This window comes from Lasioglossum baleicum, chromosome 2 (genome assembly GCF_051020765.1).
Source record: "Lasioglossum baleicum chromosome 2, iyLasBale1, whole genome shotgun sequence".
In the NCBI taxonomy this organism is placed as follows: domain Eukaryota; kingdom Metazoa; phylum Arthropoda; class Insecta; order Hymenoptera; family Halictidae; genus Lasioglossum; species Lasioglossum baleicum.
Genome location: NC_134930.1, coordinates 21431279 through 21449456, shown reverse-complemented (window position 1 = coordinate 21449456; position 18178 = coordinate 21431279). Strand labels below are relative to the sequence as shown.

Genomic DNA, 18178 nt, shown 5'->3' with positions numbered 1-18178 from the left:
GTGAGCAACCCTAAACATTTGTGAACACGATCGCAGAGCCGGTCCTGCGTTTCACAGGCATTCCCGCCGATTTCGGAGCATCGGCCTAAATCTGTCAATTTGAACTGTCAAACCTACGGTTGCTCCACGCGTACTCGTATCACCGACGCTTACCGTTTTATTTATCGGTTATTGAATGGGATAACGTACGACACAGCCCTTTAACCTTTACCATTGTTTCCCCGCACGACTCTAGTCAACTATAACCGCTAAACTCTCGACCACATCGCGATACGTTTTAGGGATACGCGGCCTCGTCCTTGCACGGGTTTCCCCCCCTTCCGCCGCAACGATTTTCAACACACGTCAACCAGGTCTAACTCTAACGCGTTTATAGCTAATAACGTGCAGCTACTTCGCTTTTATTGCTGGCCGCTGCTTTGCCATTAATACTTCGTCAGTATGCACGGATTCCCTTCGAAAAAGAATCTCTCGGTTTGTTCGCACGGTGTGCCGTGTCAATACCGATCGGTTTCAGTGAAAGTAATGCTACTCTTCCAGACAGCCTCGAATTCTTCTTTTATTAATCGCCGACTGAGAATTGGAAAGCTCGCGGAACGACGTATGTAATAGAATCGTACGAAACGGCGGATATTTCTAATTGAATAACTGAAACAACATTGTGGAACGTGTGTTCCGAAAACTGATATCAATGTCCCCGTGTGAATCCAATTCCATTCTTGTACCAGAACATACGAAACGAGAATTTGTTTAATTTCATCGATTCGTACGGTGTAGCGCCGAGACTATAGCAATGGGAAATGATGGATCTAGAAACAGAGCTACGTGTAACCTGTTTTTTGGAAATGTCAGCGAAGATATAGCAATGGTCGTAATAGATGTCCACCCCACTGAAGCTACTCCAACTTCATAACATGTGGTTAGCGCAAGTGGGCTGGACAATTATTATGACTATCGATGTACATCGAGTACCTTTGACAAAACAGGCTATAGTGCATTCTTTACACGGTAACGTAATTGCTTTATTTTTATTGTGGAAGTATGAACGTCGATACGGGCTATACACTGGTATATGTATATATATCTATATTGTACTAAAATTAAACTGCAGATATTATATTTAATACCTCGGTAAATATTTTTGTCCCACATTCCAAATGCCGAAATATCTTCGGTCCAAAGAAAGTAATGCTTCATCGACATTATATTTTTACCAGCACAATTCCTAGCTTATTTCTGGAGGTACACCACTAATTTATTTTTAGCATTTAATCCTGTAGGATTCCTGGGATAAAAGCATGTTCGTGCACCCCTTTGTGATACCTCTGTACCAAATTTAAGCCTTCTGTTTTCTGCGTTTCGAGGTTTTTTACCGTCACAGAGGAACTGGTTATATGTATGTATGTATGTACAGATATTATGTTATGGTACTGTTATTACTAGACTGCGGATTTTATGTATTTATGAGAAAATATTGAAACCATCTAAGGACATCAGTGTATTAGTTTCAGCTTAATAAGATAGCTAAAAGAAGAAAGAATTTTTTATTTGGTTTCTGTGGCTTGTAATTGATGCAGACAATTTTTATTTTGCACAAAGATCCGCAGTCTAGTTGTTATAGTATCAATATAATATCGCGATCATACAAAGTACCGGGGAAACGGATGCCTCGCTATCATCGCATCGCATCCTATCGCCACTAACAACAATAACTCGCATTCTCCACGGAATTGCTCCATTTGCCGAATCCCGATTCTCATTTCGCGTATTACGCGTCTGATCGTGCGTAATATTCGACGGCAATCGCGTGTTACGTTACAAACGGCAATAGTAAATGTTACACAGCGGCGTATGTAATTACGCAGTGAAATTAACGTGCAACGTTCGCTCAATGATTTCATCATTTTCCGCGTACCTCGCGCGCGGCGTGGAATCCTCGCAATCTTGTTCGTAGACCAGACGAGCCGTTCTCGGTTTTCGAGAGGATCGTTGTTTTATCAATTAATCGGCGATATCTCTGAAAGTCTCGTCGTTGTTCGGGACGCGACGAGAAAGGCGCGCGCACGTTGTATAACCGTATGAAAAATATGCAAATGTCCGGGCCGAGAGTCTACGGTCGTGCATTTATAGCATTCAATCATGCGGTTAGCACGCTCTTCGGCGCCGGGGAAACGCTATTCACGCGACGACATATCTCGTTTCCGATATTGTTCCTATTTCTCCGGGGATTATTATCAACGGGATAGGTAGCCGGCGGACGCCACGTAGAAACGCACGCTTATCAACGTTCTTACGTAAACGGTTCCCGCGCGGGAAGGTCGTTAAGAGAGGCCGTGCACACCTAACGACCCGAAAAGTCCACCTGCTTCACACAATTTCGCTTGACGAGCGCGTATCTTCCGCTGATTACTCAACTCTCGATCGATCGAAACATCGCGCTCGAGCGCAGCAATCGTTGTATTCGCAATTGCTCCGTTCCTCGTTGTTCGATTCAACCGTCTTCCGAATGTTCATGTCTCGTCACCTTCGAACAAGCATCCAACGTACGAACGCAAAAAAATGAGAAACTGTCTGATGCACGGGCAAAGTTCGAAAATTTGAAAAGTTAGAAGTGGCTGGCCTGAGTATGCGAATATAAAGATAAGGATTGAAGTAGCTTCGAGGTGCAAGAGTCGGCATGAGAGTGCGACGGTTATGTCCAACTCCGAGAATGAAGTATCGAACCAAGTGCGCTTGTTCATACATAAGCGATCTTCTTTTTACACGGGATCGTTGGCGTCAGAGTCACACAGGGAGCCTTCAGCAGTCGCTGTAGTCTCATGTCAGTTGCATTATGCATCGACATTTGCTTCAACTGGTTGGAACTCGACATTAACATAACTTCGTCATTTTGAGGAATGTTAATGCTGCATATTGCACAACGATCCCAAAGCGACACCCCGATGACCATCTCCCCTTTCTGTGTACGTGTGTACTACCCCTGAAGAAGTATTTGAAGATTGTGCATTTTCTTGTTATTTCCTTGAAGATTCAAATTCAAAACAGCCCAATATAATCCAGAATATTCGATAATCTACTGTGTTGCGTAACGCCTCGGCAAGTTGTTTAATCTTCTCGGTTTGTACTTTGCAATACTTCTATTCACGCATGCATCCATTAATACTTAATTTGTAGCTCGCTGCATAATTCGTTTGCATATGCATATTGCGTTTAGCGCTACCAATAAAAAGTAACAAGTTTCCACGCTCTATATGCGCGGAATCACAACAGACAGTACCGATTTGTTCGATCGAACACTTTTTCACCAAGGTCAGCGATAACTAGTCCGTTGATCTTTATGCATCCGTTGCGTTTACAAATGAGCGCAACGCGAGAATAGATTTAATTTGGAAAACGTCGATAACGTTTCTGCCTTATTTGCTTCGCGGTCTTGCACACCGTACAATAGATAGTACGCTCGTTTTTTGAATGTATCGAAATAATTGACGAGCTCAGAATTTCGAAGATCCACCGTCTAGCGATGTTCTGCAACTTTACCGAACACGTGTACCTACCTGAACTGTCTGAAAAAACTTGGAAAGCCATAAAGTCTCGGAGCAAGTATCGATACTTTCTGCCCAGGAACTGGCTACGTGGCTACGCGCTTACGTAACCCCGCCATAACGATTTCCCAAATGTGCTTACGGGGGGGGGGGGGGATCGCGAAAGTTCCTTGGACGTACGGGGAAGGATCGAAAAAATTTCGCGAGAAATGTACGTCCGAAGTCCAAACGATATCATTTCCAGGCGTTTCCCGCCACACGTGATCTATTTATACGCGCCAGTTAGACCGTTCATCGATCACGTCCCTTTTGAAATGCTTTTTCCGCGGGTAACGACCGACGAATCTCGTTAAGATTTCACTGAAATTGGCCTGAAAGCTCGGCCGAACCGGCGAACGAACGGACGTGGGCAAACGCGGCTTGTTCCCGAACTCCGGAAGACAAATACGTAGCACGTGGCAACGATTAATGTCGGCCGTCACGACTGCACCGGGTCAGGAACGCTCGTTCCCGCTTTTTCGATCCGATTTGGTCCGGTTCGGTCCATGAATTAGTCGCCGATTGGCGCTGTTTCCTATTGATCTTTCGGCCCCTTTGAACCGCGTCCCCGCGATCACGGAGCAGACACATGGACGCGTCGCCACGGTGATCGATAAGTACGAAAACTGGGACGAAAATAGAAAAAACAATTATTTCTATCTGACCCTCGGCGTCAAATTTACAAAGTGATCAATGAAACAATAAGGCAAATAGGTATTTTTTTTCCGATGTGTTTTAATTCAAATTGTTGTGTTCCGCATTAACAAAATAATAGTCGGGATAAGATCAGGACAGTATAACTTATTTCTGAGATTATTGATCAGGGTTAAAAATTGAAATTTTTTGTGTAATTTCATTAATGAATATGACCCAATGGAATTGGGATTCCGTCCCTCCTTTTCGAAAAATCTATCGCCGTGGCGTCGTGTCGCCGGACGATAGCGTTCGCTCTCGGCTCTCTTCGGCCCTGAATTAATTAGTGTCGTTTGCGGAAGCGGCCGTGCGGCGCGGGAGGACCACAAAGGAATAGAAATTTCGGCAAACACGCCTAATTTTCTGGCGCGTTGCTCACGGCAGCCGGGACAATTGGCAGCCTGCGAGGAGAAATATTAGGTGACTGTGAGAGTTCCCGAGGGTTTGAGTAATCGAACGTAATAATCGCGCGTTAGCTAGCGGCAGATGTTGTACGGACCTGGACCAATGTGCTTGACAAGGATTCTGCTCTCCGAGGAACGTTTGTTCCGAGCTGCAATTAAGCGATATGGTCTCGGACAGTTTCTGCCGCGTAGTTTGTTTCCCGAAAAATTATGCGATTCGATGTCTGAATTTGTTTTTGTTATTCGTGGGACATGTTTCGTGAATATTCGCCAGTGTCTCGAGTATTCGGTTGGTTGCGTCGCTTGAGAAAAATCATCTCTCGAGGAAGAAAGCTGTTTTAGAATATTAATACTGTTTCAGGAGAATCACGGTACACCGATGGTCTACCTTAAAAAGGAAACAAGCTGTAATTCTTTATGGTTCACTGAGGGGTAGCACGGACACTCTTTTTTCCAGGCCGGTGGTAACGCTTTGTTATCGAGCCGCGGAGTATCCATATTTTGGTCATCCTCTTGGAAAGCATCTATACGCGGAGTATTGTGAAAAGTAATCTGCTCGTTCAAGCCTAATTTAATTCAATTCTTTCCCGTTCGGACGGAAGAAATTCCGCGGTTTCTATAGCACGTGTTGCCACCGGCGCGGCGTCTTTATCGTCTCCGATGGAAATATACGGTGAACGCTGGCCGGGCCAGCAGGCCTCGCTCTAAATGTACGTAGCTGCGTTCGGTGGGCAAATTTGCATAAGTAACTGATAAAGTGGAAGCGGTTTCGAGTTTTTCCGTCTGGAGGATTATCCGTTTACATCCAACGCGCGGGGAGCGGTCACGAGGGCGCCCTCGCGAAACGTGGCGCAAGGAAATTGGCTAATTAGTTGAGTAACCGAGCGGCAGCGGTTCCTCCTTTTTCACCCTTTGCTCTCGCTTTTGCTTTTTTTTTCCTCTTCATCCCGTATTCTGTCTCTTCCGACGTATCCGGATTATCGAGCTGTACGAAACGAAAACGTGCGCCGCTCGTTCGTTAGATCGTTGATACGCGGATAAACTCCGCTAGATTAGATTAGACTAGACGATGGCCCCAAGCAACACGGAGATAATCATTTCGTTCTTTCTGCTTCTATTTTTGTACACGGGCGAACCAACTGTGCTAGAACTATAAAATTCTACGTTATTTAACCTATTCGTTAGTAACTCGTGATCTACTTCGAAGTTTCTGCAATTTTCAGTAGTACGGTCCATGGCAAGTCGGTCGCTGTCTTTGCATAAGGAACGGTAACTTTCGTCGCTGTTTGCGGAACGTAGCGAAATCTCACGGTATTGGCTCACAAGTCCACGACGGAGTCCGTTTCGACTGCGGCAATCCATTGTTAACGAGCGTGTATCTGTTTCCTCGTTTGTCTGAATTCGGTATCGCCGTGTCTTCGTCTGCTGGACTGCTAGACAGGCCAACAGCGACGTTCCATTTCTTCGCGCTAATCTTGCATTCCCATATTTCTAGTATAGATATACACTGTGCAGAAGAAAGAAGCACCCGGCCATATTTAATAGAAAAGCGTAAGAAGTCAAATAAGAACACGCAGTAAGTTTTGGAAAAGGATTCCGCTGTTTAATCGAATAGTTCTGAGAACATGTGTTCTTGCGGATTATCTAATACTTTAAATGCAATGAATCAATCATTGTGCAATACAATTTCTACATAAAGATATTGTTTGTCATTATATCTTGTAATTATACTGGATGCTTCTTTCTTTTGCACTGCAGTGTATAGAACTTTATTGTTCCCCTCAGGGTTACTGTTTACATCTGCTCCTTTCCCCGCCTTTCCTCCTCGCGCCGCTCTTACCCTAACCTTTTCTATTTCTACCTTAAAAACTATGTTATTTCTAACTCTTAATAAATACCCATATTCCCAGCATTCGCTGTCATTCGAGTCTCGTTTATCTCATTTACACGATCGGCTCGCAGCCGATGATTCAATCGGACTTTGTTGCGCTCGCGATCAATTAATCACCCGCGGAATACGCGTCGACCCTGTTAAACGACGGGACAACGGGCTTTTTAGCGAACTGATAATTAATGTAAACGGGGAATGCGAGCCTTTAGCGCGTACACGCGAGAACATCCTTCGCAGCGCGTGCCGACACCGACACCGACACCGAAGCCAACGCGTAGATCGCGTTCGACACAATCCATTCGCACCTGATGCTCAGTCGAGCCCATTTATCTGATGCTCGTGAACAGCGTATAGTGGGACCTTGATGTCCACGAACTGCTGCGAAATAGGTTTTCTATGTTTCTAACGATGATTGTATTTTCTCAATGATTCAGACTAGAATAGAATTCAGGGGTTTCGAATGGTGGTCAGAGGATCGTGTAGTTTCAAGTGCGAGGAAGTGGCATCGGAGCTTTAAGTTAGGTGGTAGACGACCTTGTATCATGCTATCCCAACCTTGAGGGAAGGATTAGATAAGAATCGCGCGAGAGAGCAAGGAAGGTGAGATACATTTTGATAAGAGAACCGTGACGGTCAAATTTAGCACCGGCCTCAAAGCAGTAACATCGAGGACTATTTTTGTTTTCATCTGGCTCGATTCACACACGCTCCTCCGCGTTTTATGTATGTACGGGGTGGATCGGTGGAGGTCTGCTAGAAGAAAATGGATCGCAAAATTGACCTTAACATTGAGTCCCAAAACAAACAAAAAAGTTAAAATGGTGTATACGTGGAGGGGACGTATAGTGGCGGCGACGCATAATTTTGAAACGCCTCGTACATTCAGAAAAGAAAGATACAGAATTCTGGCAAGATGTAGACTGCATCTGTTATCGATGGCCCCTTGTTACACTCGCGTCAGCGTATTGCGCAAGTGGCTGTTCCGAATGCCACACGACAGCCACGCGAAATTCCGGGCTGTTTCTCTCTCTCTCTCTCTCTCTCTCTCTCTCTCTCTCTACATACAGCCTCTCTTTCTCTCTTCCTTCCAATCGATCGTCGCTAATTGATCGGACAAAAGCGCGATTTTGTAATTTCCATATAAATGGGAATGCAGATTCGGCGTGTTGCAAGATCGACCGGCGGAATTCATGGCCTATTGTCATCGTTCGTTTCTGGTTCGCGCTCCGTGGGAGATGGTTGCCCGTATTCATCGATCGCCGGCCTAACGGTGGCGTGCATCGATTGCCGGCTATGTCGTTCTCGTTTGACCATTGCTGGCTCCAATACGGTTGCCTATCTGATGAAAAAAAAAACAAACAAACGAAAATAATAGTATTCCTCCCGGTCGTGACCATTCTTTTCATCTGATCCGACGGATTTCCGAATGAGAGCGTCTTATGCAGCCATATTCTGCGAACATACTGTGAGCGTATTTTTTACGTTACACGGTAAGATCACAGGATCGTCGAGTGACGGCGGCAAGGATCACGTTAAGGTTCACCAAACGTTATTGAATTGTTAAGTCCGAAATTGCTAGATTTAGAAGACGAACGAAGCCTGCTGTTTACTTCGGGGTAACAGCATCGTACATGCGAGTGTATTTTGCGCGTAACGATCGGGATTTGGGAAGCAATTCAAGGAGGCGCCTGAGAAAATCCTTATTGGCAGTTTCGCCCCTCCAGAGAGCACAGCCCGCCTCGCGTCGAAGGAAAAATCAGACAGCGGGTTTTAGAGCAGAATTCACGCCGAAGATAGAAAAGAACCTTCTAAATATTTACGCGGAATCGACCGGATTTTAAACTCGGTGAAACTTCCGACTTGAACTTCCCGACCTCTCGGACCTGCAAAGCCCATAAACATTGTGGACTTTGTAACTTTTCAATTTGTCGGAATAATTCAGCTAAGACAGCTATTGCTCTACAGGTACAATCCTCTGTAAACTACTCGCAAAACGCGTGGAACATTGTTTCGCAGTTTTTATGAATCTTTGGGATTTGCTGTAATATTCGAAATACATAGCCGAAATGAAGTCCATTCGAAGTTGCAGATGCCAAAACAAGATCGCATAATTTTTAATGGTGTTCAGGGGTTATGTTGCAAACAGAAAGTTCGTGCACAGTCAGAAACTTCATTGACATTCTTTTGTGGCGATCCGACTTGGACTTCTTGCCAGCCGACCGTGTTTTCCTCCTCTATGTTCCCAGCGAATGGAGTTCCGCGATTTGTTTCGTTTTATTCGGTTAGGCAAGTTCTCGGCTCACCATTTTCGCAGATGTTGACAAGTGCGCCCCAAGGACAGGGTTGTAAAGCTGGCAAGACTGCCACCCTTTTAAGATCGTCGGGTCCATAAACCAAGGCGACCAAACATTTCGACGCGGGGAGCCGTCTCTGGAAAAATAGAGTAACTCGATCTGATAAATGGACGCTTTCAGATTTGCATATCGTACATCTAATACGGAACAGTTGCCGTTTTATAAAGCTCGGGTGTCTTTTTCCCAAGTACGGGAATATAGTGAAGCTCCGCTATAAACAGTTGCATTTAACTACATTGGTTTGATTTTACAAGCGATGTTCTCCACTATATCTGTACCCTAAAAGATCGTGGACTCTGTGAACTCCGTTGCTGTTTTTAAAATTTTTTCCAAATTTTTTTATGGCGTATATTCGCGTTGTTATTTTTTATAATAAAATATTGAAACATTAGAACTTTTCGTCGTATTACAATGTGTAGCAGTAACCTGACGTGAAGGGTAATGCTCACGTACGAGTTTGACATAGGCACGCCAGACCTGCAGATTTGTATACTTACGCCTATGTCACGCACCCGTTACGACCGACAGGTCTCTTGTCAGTGGTCCATTAACCCCTTCTCGCTTCCGCAGGGGATGATTTATTCTTGACATTCTGTTTGGGAAAGTAAGATTTATGTTCGTCCGCAACAAATATATTCTCGTGGAGGACGCTGTTGTTTCTAATGTAATCGAAATGGTGATAAATCCATTCTGACTCGAGGTTCCAAAAGCTTCATCACGCATAGTGCAATTATCATCGTGAACAACGAGAAAAATTTGATTTCCTTGAAGCTCATCGAAGAATGTCAAAGAGCGAAACGAAAGGTAACGTGCTCAATTGATTCCAGCACGAACTATAGGTCATTGACGAGCCGACGCGCCGGAGGTTCATCGTAACGTTGCGTTACACTAGGATTCGTCATCGATTCAAACGTCCAAGCGATATTGTCGACCGCGGCGCGCTGCCGTAATCAGTCAGCGCAATTTCCGCAGACTGGAACGGTGAGCTCGTTGACAGTGACTTCGCTGGTCGACCAATTTTATGCTCGTAGTCTGTTGTCGCAGCGCAAGTGGTCAGTAATTAATTCGACGATAGGATTCCTATTATTTGCTTTTCCGCGGCGAAATTCGCAGACGTCGAACGGGTCGAACGACGACGAGGCTGTTTTGAACGGGCCAGAGGGATCCTGTCAGGCCACCGATGATAATTACTGAAAGCTGTCGCGAGCCAAGCCTGGGAAATAACGATCCTCCTTTCGTAATTGTCGTGCCGCCTCTGGAAAAGCTCGCTGTAATCCGTCTTGTCGTTGATCGAGCAAATTACTTCGCCGAGCAGACGTTTCTAGGTGAAATGAATTATATCGGTCGCATCTGTGGCTTCGACGACTGTGCTCCACGCGAAAATCTTGATCGTGCGACTGGAAAAATCAGCCAGAAGAGAGAGAGATGATTGAAACACGCCGTTTTCCGCGCGACGGGATTTCCATGTGAAATATTTTATGAAATGCTCAACCGCAATTAAAACTACGGACCGGAGTTTACAACGGGTTCAGACTTTTCGTTCGACCAGCGAGTTTAACCAAATTAGCGGGTTAATTCATGCTCGCGAACGTCACTCGATGTCCACTGCTCATTACCGTTGGATAAAAATTAAGTGGTCGTCGCCCTCGACGACTGAAGTACCGAGTAGAACGCCTCTACATCATCGGCATAGTGGATATTCGAATTCATTGCTCTCGGATCTAGAATCCTTCTCGAAGAGGTGAAGTATGTATTAGCATACTACTGGAAATACAACACGGCCGAGAGAACCTTTGTTTCCGAGAAAATTCAGTTTCGGAAGTACGTGCCTATACATATTCAGCAGAAAGTCGTTAGCGTGATGGCCTCGACCAGTTAGATCACAACAAAAGAGTCGATTCAACAAAATGTTAAAAAGTACTTTTGTATTTTTGTCTTTCGGCGGCACCGAGAAAATTTCAGCTTCAATCAGTAAAAAACAGCAGAACACTCGACAGGCAGTTAACTGTACGAGCTAATTTCGCCTGTGAACAGTTTTCAAGAGAAAGGACCAAAATAATAATAGAACAGAAGCTACCGTAGGGTTCGATAACACTTCCGATCCTGGAATCCTAAATTTTTTCGATGCGAAAGAATAGATTCAAATTTCCCGGTTTCTCGATCGATTTGAGAATCGACGGGTACAATTGCACCGCAAACGAGGGTTGAATTTATTCCATTCCCCTCGTTCTCGTACATCATTTGGCAATGGGTTACCAGTTAGCCAAATCCACGCGGAGCGTTTCCATCGACATTTACCCTGATATTTATACACCCTTTACATGTAGGTTCGATGCACGCGGTGCACCGTGTTTTCTCCGCTCGGAGACGTGACCTATAGGAGAGCGGAAGAGGGAGAGAGAGAGAGAGAGAGGCGTGTACCGCTGTGTATTTGATCATGAAGTTTCGGGTGATCCGAGGCTCGTTTCGAGGCGGAGGCTGAAACGGTTCGTTGCGAAAATATTTGCGCACTGTAACACGTGTTGCTAGTCGGCGCAGGTGCAGGTCCGGTGAAGGAGCACGGGAAACGAGGGGGAAAAAGCCGGCCGGACAAATAGTTGCGTAGACGAGGAACGGTCATCAATTTCTGTTAACGTTTACGTTTTATCCGGCAGTTCTATTATTCTTTGTGTTGGTTCGCGCTCGCTTTTCCAGAGCGACACGACGCAGCGATAGAGTTTCGGAATTCGATTTCGGCCATCGTTCTCGCGGATTCGACGAGCGTGACGCGGTCGTTATCCCCTCCTCCTCCCCCTCCCACTTTTCGAATCCCACCCCGCTGCCCGTTCGTCTGCGAACGGCCGGCGAAATAAACGATGATTAATTACATCGGGTGTTGTAATAACTCCCAGTGTACACCTTAATTCCGCCAACTAATTAGTTCTCATTGTAATGAATGCGTGAGCTCTCATTGTTTGCGGCCTCGAACCGATTCGAGCTAAGCGGCTCGGCTCCGCGCTCCGTTCAGCACGTCGCGTTACCGCGTGTGTACGCGGGAGTAATTAATACCGCGGGTCAAATGAAAGGCGGAGCGAACGAGGGGACCCTCAAAGGTTCCATTCGGCTCGATCACTGTCGGCCCGATATTGAATTATCCCTGGGCAACGCCGCGCTCCCAACAATTCACGAGATGCCCCTTTCGGTACACGCTCCTTACGGGTCTGCTCGGCGTCCAATCGGAAAGATTGTTACACGGGACACCATAGCGAAACCGCTTACACGGAGTGCTCCGTGTAACTTCGTTACCGTGGACGCGTCCTTTATCTTCGGCGCTTCGATGGATTCCTTGCCGTGGTAGATGATGTGTCTTATATTAAATTCGTCTGAATTTTTCCTTAAAATATAGGTCGTTTTTATTATTGCCTCTGGGTTCGCGTTACGTCCAGCAACAGAAGTTAACCGGTTGATAGCTCACGTTATACTATTCGCCTGCGTACCGTTGTCGCCGAACAATTCGCAGTTTTGATAACACTCGTTCAACCTGTTCGGCTCGCGACCTTCGAGATAAAAGTTCCGTAGAAATAGGACACTATACTTGAAACGTCTGCGGCTGGTGCAGGTGGGCGAGAACAAGAGCCAACGCGCTGATAAAATGATAAAAGCGCGTTCAAGAATTCAAGTTATGGTTCAGGTTTTACGAAGAAATATAAAACTCTCCCCCCCCCCCCCCCGCCATTGGCTGAGTTCAGACAATCCAGAGTTGGTGAAATGGCGATAACGAGCACGACCGACGAGTTAACTCGTCTTCCCCGGTGAACAAGTTAATCGCGTTCGCGAGAAGTTTCAGCACCGTGCGTCCCGGTGAATAGGGACCGCTCGTCTCTGTTTTCAATTAGAAAATGACTACATTGGCCTGTCGCGCGCGCTGGCATCGCGTTGGCTCGCGCGAGACAAGAGAAACGCGGCACGCGCTCCGTTTGAACGGCTGATGCGACGACGATGACATAACTGCGTCTTAACTCGGTAAATTCGCCGCGGTAACACGGTAACAGGTCGGATGGCGTTCGCCGACGTGCGAGCACGCAGATTACATACGTTCGCCGGCTGATGCCATTATCACATCATACGCTGTACTATTTCGAGGCTAGCCGGCTTATCAAGAAAACCTGCACGCCGCCAGCCCGGCATTTTGAACGGCGATGTACAGTCCCGGACAAGATGACACGGACGCGACGCCTGCGCCGTGCTTTAGTTGTGCGAAAGCAGGCTAGCTGTGCGGATAGCGGATACGGACAATTCATTCATTGCCAGAGCTACGCAAACCACTTCCGTGAAAATGAAATGCTGAATCAAGTCGAGATAAGATTACTCTTCCCAGCGAAACATTTATTTGCTGAAAGAGGTACTTTATCTTGAGATCACAATTAGTTCCAGGCCACATTATACGTTGTTAGCGGTCGCAATTTTCGTAACAATAGACTGCGAATTCTCGAGCATTCGCAACTCCTGAGCCATGAACGGAGAATGAAGCACTTTATTGAAAAGAATCGCGTTCGTCTTTCGACCATCTTCGATCAGTTGGAACCATTAAGGTGGAAAATAAAATTCGATTTCGCTTCAGACTCGAGATACTCCGATGGAAACGTGAATTCGTAGAAGGTTCCGCAGTTTCGACGTCAACCATTGTTCTACGATCGAAAGTAATCGTATTGTTCGATAATTTACCACGGTCGATAACTCGTACTTCCACTGCACGTTTTTTAATACGACTATCAATCGGGTAATTTGAGACAAGCCGATATTGGAACGTTGAATCTGTTCCGTTCTGGGTTTCTTCGAAACTCTTGATGGTTCGGCAACCGACCGATTCCCGGAGGAGAAAAAATTGCGGCGATAAGCGAAATCGCTTATCGATACGGCATGCTTAATCGCGGTAATCTCGCCGCGCAAATAGTAGGGTGTCACTTGATTCGGTGCATACCTGTTCGGATCGTGGTCTCAATTAGGTGGCGTATCTTGCCGCGCCAGGCGATCTACCTGTGCCCGTTACATTATTCGGTGTCTGATCAAGCTGATTAGATCTTCTTCGTTCGAACTTCGATGGAACGCCGAACTACCCCGCAGAATCTCCGTAGAATCCATCTAAAAAAGAGTCGAGAAGTCTGCTTCTTCCTATTCGCTTCCAACGAACTGGAAAATCACTAGATGCTACAGTACGGAACAGAATTGTTCGATGTCTGGTCGGACTGATTAGATTTTCGTTCGAAGTTCGCAGGGCTGCCAAAATTCCGCGGAAAGTCGTTGTAGATTCCTTCGCGAGAAGACGAACAAGATTGCCTTCTTCCCTGCATCATCCGAAGGTGCAATTTAATAATAGAAACTTCCTCCCGCGAGTAACCGTGGCAAAACGACTTACACGCGCCCGTTACATTTCTCGACGCCTGATTACACTGATTAGATTTTCGAGCACGAAGCTTGCGGGAGCGCCAAAATTCTCCGCTTCTTTAAAAAAAAAGAGAAAGAAGAAAAATTCAAGACGAACAAGATTGCCCTTCCCGCTTCGGTCCGACGAACTAGGAAAATATTAGACGCCCGAACGCGGAGGTGCAATTTAGTAATAGAAACTTTTTCCTGCGAATTACCGTGGAAGTTGAGAGTTCTGCATGGTCGAAGAGGGCCTCGAAGTATCGAACTCGTCCGGAGGCGGATGGGAAAATGCTCGCGGAATTAAACCAGAGGATTACAGGTAAACGGGATACCCTGAAATTTGAAATTCAATGTTAAAAATACTCTCGACTTTGGTCGGTCGGAGCCACGCGGAATAATGAACTCCCTTTCGACGATTTCGAACAGGTCCCCGTTGATTGACGTTGAAAGTTTCGACGGGGAACTCCATGGTCAAATGGATTTCCTTTCCTTTTGTGTTCCGCATCGCCCCGAAGAGGAAAAGGATAATATTAGCGAGCCACCGGAGTAATTGAAACGCGACCGACCGGATTGTATACGACGGCGACGGATAGCCGCGGATAAGGGGACTCAGACCCCCCCCCCCCCCCGCAGAAACTCCATTTTTAACGCGTTCGCCGTCCGTCCGTCGAGTAATAGGACTGTAACGATCGAAATTTTTGGCAACGATCCACGGCTGCTTGCCGCCGGAATTTTTACTGGCGCTTAAGGCCGCCGACTTTGGGGACAAATTTTTCCGACCGCGTTTTATGGCCGCCGCGCCGGGCCCGCTGCTCCAAAATATTTTTCAGGGAACTATTAGGCTGACTCGCGCGATCGCTTCTTTTTTATCCAACATCAAAAACGATAGCCTCGCACACAAGGACAGACAGAAATAAAGTTCATTTACAGGACTTTACGGAACGATCTCTAACATCGTACGTCAAATTGAATTCATTACTTGTGCTGCACTTTTATTATTCGTTCACGGTGAATTATGGAATATGAGAAAATTCGCGATCCTTTATGCCGCTGCTGGAAGCAGAGCTTCAAAGCGACAGAAGCGGGGAGGCAGATTTGTTGAAGGCAAAGATGTTCTCTGAAGACGTGCGTCGTAGAAATGTGAAAGAACGCGAGTTCTCCACATATTCTTTGATCAACTAAGAATGGGATGCAATGATTGGCGTGAAATAATCTCATATCTTATGGAACGATAATGTGCCACGTATCTGAAATTTCAACCGAAAATTCTTTGAAAAATCTGACTCGTTTCAGCGGCGCGGTGGAATTACATCTCGCCGGAGCTATCAGTCTCTCGCAGTTCAGTTTACCCGATTTACCGCGCGGAACTTTCGAAAAGGCGCATTGAAATTCCCGGCGAGAATCTTTTGAAAACCCGCCGGTGTACGCGCGGCGTTGAACTTGGCGTGGTCGTTGGTTCTCGGCCTGGTTTTCGTTCGTCTCCGGCTCGTTTGCTCCTAGAACACGTCATCCTTCTCCTCTCCCATTCATCTGTTTCTAATCACGGAGATTTTTCTGTCTGTCCGTGAGATGTTTCGTGCTAGAAAAGCTCGTTAACCATAGGGAGCCACGGAGGAACTACGAGAGAGAGGGAGAGAGAGAGAGAGAGAGAGAGAGAGAGAGAGAGAGAGAGAGAGAGAGGGTGGAGGAGAGGGAGAGAGCGAGAGAGAAAGAGTCAGGGTCCGTATCAACGAGAGCTGCAGTGGCTCGGTCAATAACAAGCGCCTCCACCTGCACTGGACTTTTGCTGATGCAGGTTCTCTCGCCCGCTTCCCTCCATTTTCCTTGCGCATCTTGTGCTAAATTCACGTATCCCTTTTGTATAATGGAATTTCGTGTGACGCCGCGCCGAGTCGATACTCTCCGTCTTTCTCCCTCGCTCTGGCCACTCTTCAGATGCCGATTACGGATCCTTTTACCGACGATAGTCGAACCACGGTAGTTGGGACGCGCGACTCGCCTCGCACGCCGAGACAATGCGTCGAGATCCGCTCGAACTTTTCACGAACCGCTTGAACGCCGGCAATTCGGAGATTGATATCGAGACACGCGTGTTTCGCACCAAAGACAGATACGGAGACCGAGGAACGATTCCTTCTCTGTTTCTCCCACTTTCGCGTCGAAGTCGCGCGACGAGACCCGTGCCAATTGAATCGTTTGAATCGAGTGCGTCAAACGAGACCAGATCTCGCCGAGATGAACACCGTCGACGACGAGCTCGTTTGCGAGTGCGAGCTCAAGGGCAAGCAATGCGTACTGAGACAGTACAGTAAGTATATTGTATAGTTCCCTCGGAGAATGAAGCTTCGCCTGACCCCCCACCACGTCGGGAGGCCGAACTGTTCTCCCACTTTTCCCTGCTTCGCCAATCGGGACGGTTCTTTACTATCCCATCTTGTTACAGCCATCAAACATGCAATTAAAATAACAGCCCTAACAGAAACTCCAACGAGATGTCGTTTAGTATTTCAACTTGAACGTTCCGTTTACCTAGAATAAAATGTTGAACGGAATTTCTTGCGCAGCGCGCGGAGGAATGTTGCAACAGAATTAATAAGAAATTAATTTAACGAGTTCCGGAAGCGGTTCCGACATACTTAATTTAATTAAACGAGAGGGAATTCGAATAGAAGCGGCTGGTTTCGTGAACAACGTTAGCAATCCCCTTTTCGCCCGTCTCGGTCATCCTCTTAAGCAAACTCTTTAATATCATTTTGATAGAGGTTCCCCAGGAACAAAACGAGGTAAATTCCCGTCCCTAATTTACCGCCTGCGTGAGTAGTTCTATCGCGTAATTAGCTCGCGTACTTTCCCATCCAATGGTAGACTTGACGTTAATCAAATGCCCCGAAATTATCCAATTCTTGTTTCCGCGACGTACTCGCGTTCGCGATAGAAGATCCGTTTTCGTTTTGTTGTCCCGCAACGAGACCATGATTCGGTTCCCGGCTTTGTCATCGCGTAACCCCCGCCGCGTCCCGGTTAATCGGGGCCTTTAATTATTTGAAAAAAAGGACTGCTTTCGATGTTAATTGCAGTCTTCGCGCCGTCTGTCGCTTGTATTTCTGCCTATCATTACCGCGTCTGCACTGTACAGAGATTAATGGGACGTTGCACGGTTTTATTTCGCAGTGTACGTGCGTCGCAGCTTCTAATTATCCGAACCGTTCGCCCTCCCGTAGAACTTTGTTAATTGTTGCCGTGTACATTACGAAATTGCGCTATAAATAAAAACGGAAAGCGATACGCGATCCGTCGCTCGATGTTAAGTAACATCGTTCGACCATCGCTGTTAGCGGCCGAGGCGAATCTTGTTAGCTGATAACGAAGCTTTTAAACATCGCACTCAGATAATGTCCAGCCCTTAAGGGCGTTATCGATTTCTTCGTCGCGCTCTCGATCCCTTTGAATATCTATTGAATTTTCCGATGAAGCCGAACCTTCTGTTTCCTTTGTATCGAAGACAATAGAAACAACGCGTTCCTATTCGAATAAACATACACAAGTCTGAAACTTTATTTTTTGATATTGTAATGCGATGAATGATACTTTTATCGAAACGAAAATTATTCCTCCATAATTGTCCGCTTCTCTTTGGAAAGTTTTCTTGTTTATGGGGACTACTTTAGTTCGTCTATTCTTATTGCAATACGTTCAAGTACACTACACAACGGGAGGATGGAATTCTAAAAAGAACCACGCTTCCCAAGCGAACCGTTCTCTCACTGAGGCCTCGTAAAGTTTCCGCCAATTGAATTACGTACAGCAGCTTCTGGGCGTGGCCCGCATCCCCTTCCACCCGCAGTCACG

The 18178-nt window shown here is 46.3% G+C and overlaps 1 protein-coding gene across 8 annotated transcripts in view; it reads left to right on the top strand.

Moving 5' to 3' along the window:
• Rg (A kinase anchor protein rugose) overlaps positions 1–18178 on the top strand; it is a 409256-nt gene that overhangs the window by 381 nt on the left and 390697 nt on the right. Inside the window, exon 1 of one of the 8 annotated variants that reach the window (XM_076445929.1) lies at positions 19–16637. The exons of the other annotated variants lie outside the window; for them this stretch is intronic. Within the exon in view, the coding sequence (XP_076302044.1) occupies positions 16565–16637 (73 nt within the window). The 5' untranslated portion in view covers positions 19–16564. Of the gene's footprint in view, positions 1–18; positions 16638–18178 lie in introns of those variants that run through there. 8 annotated transcript variants of the gene reach the window in all.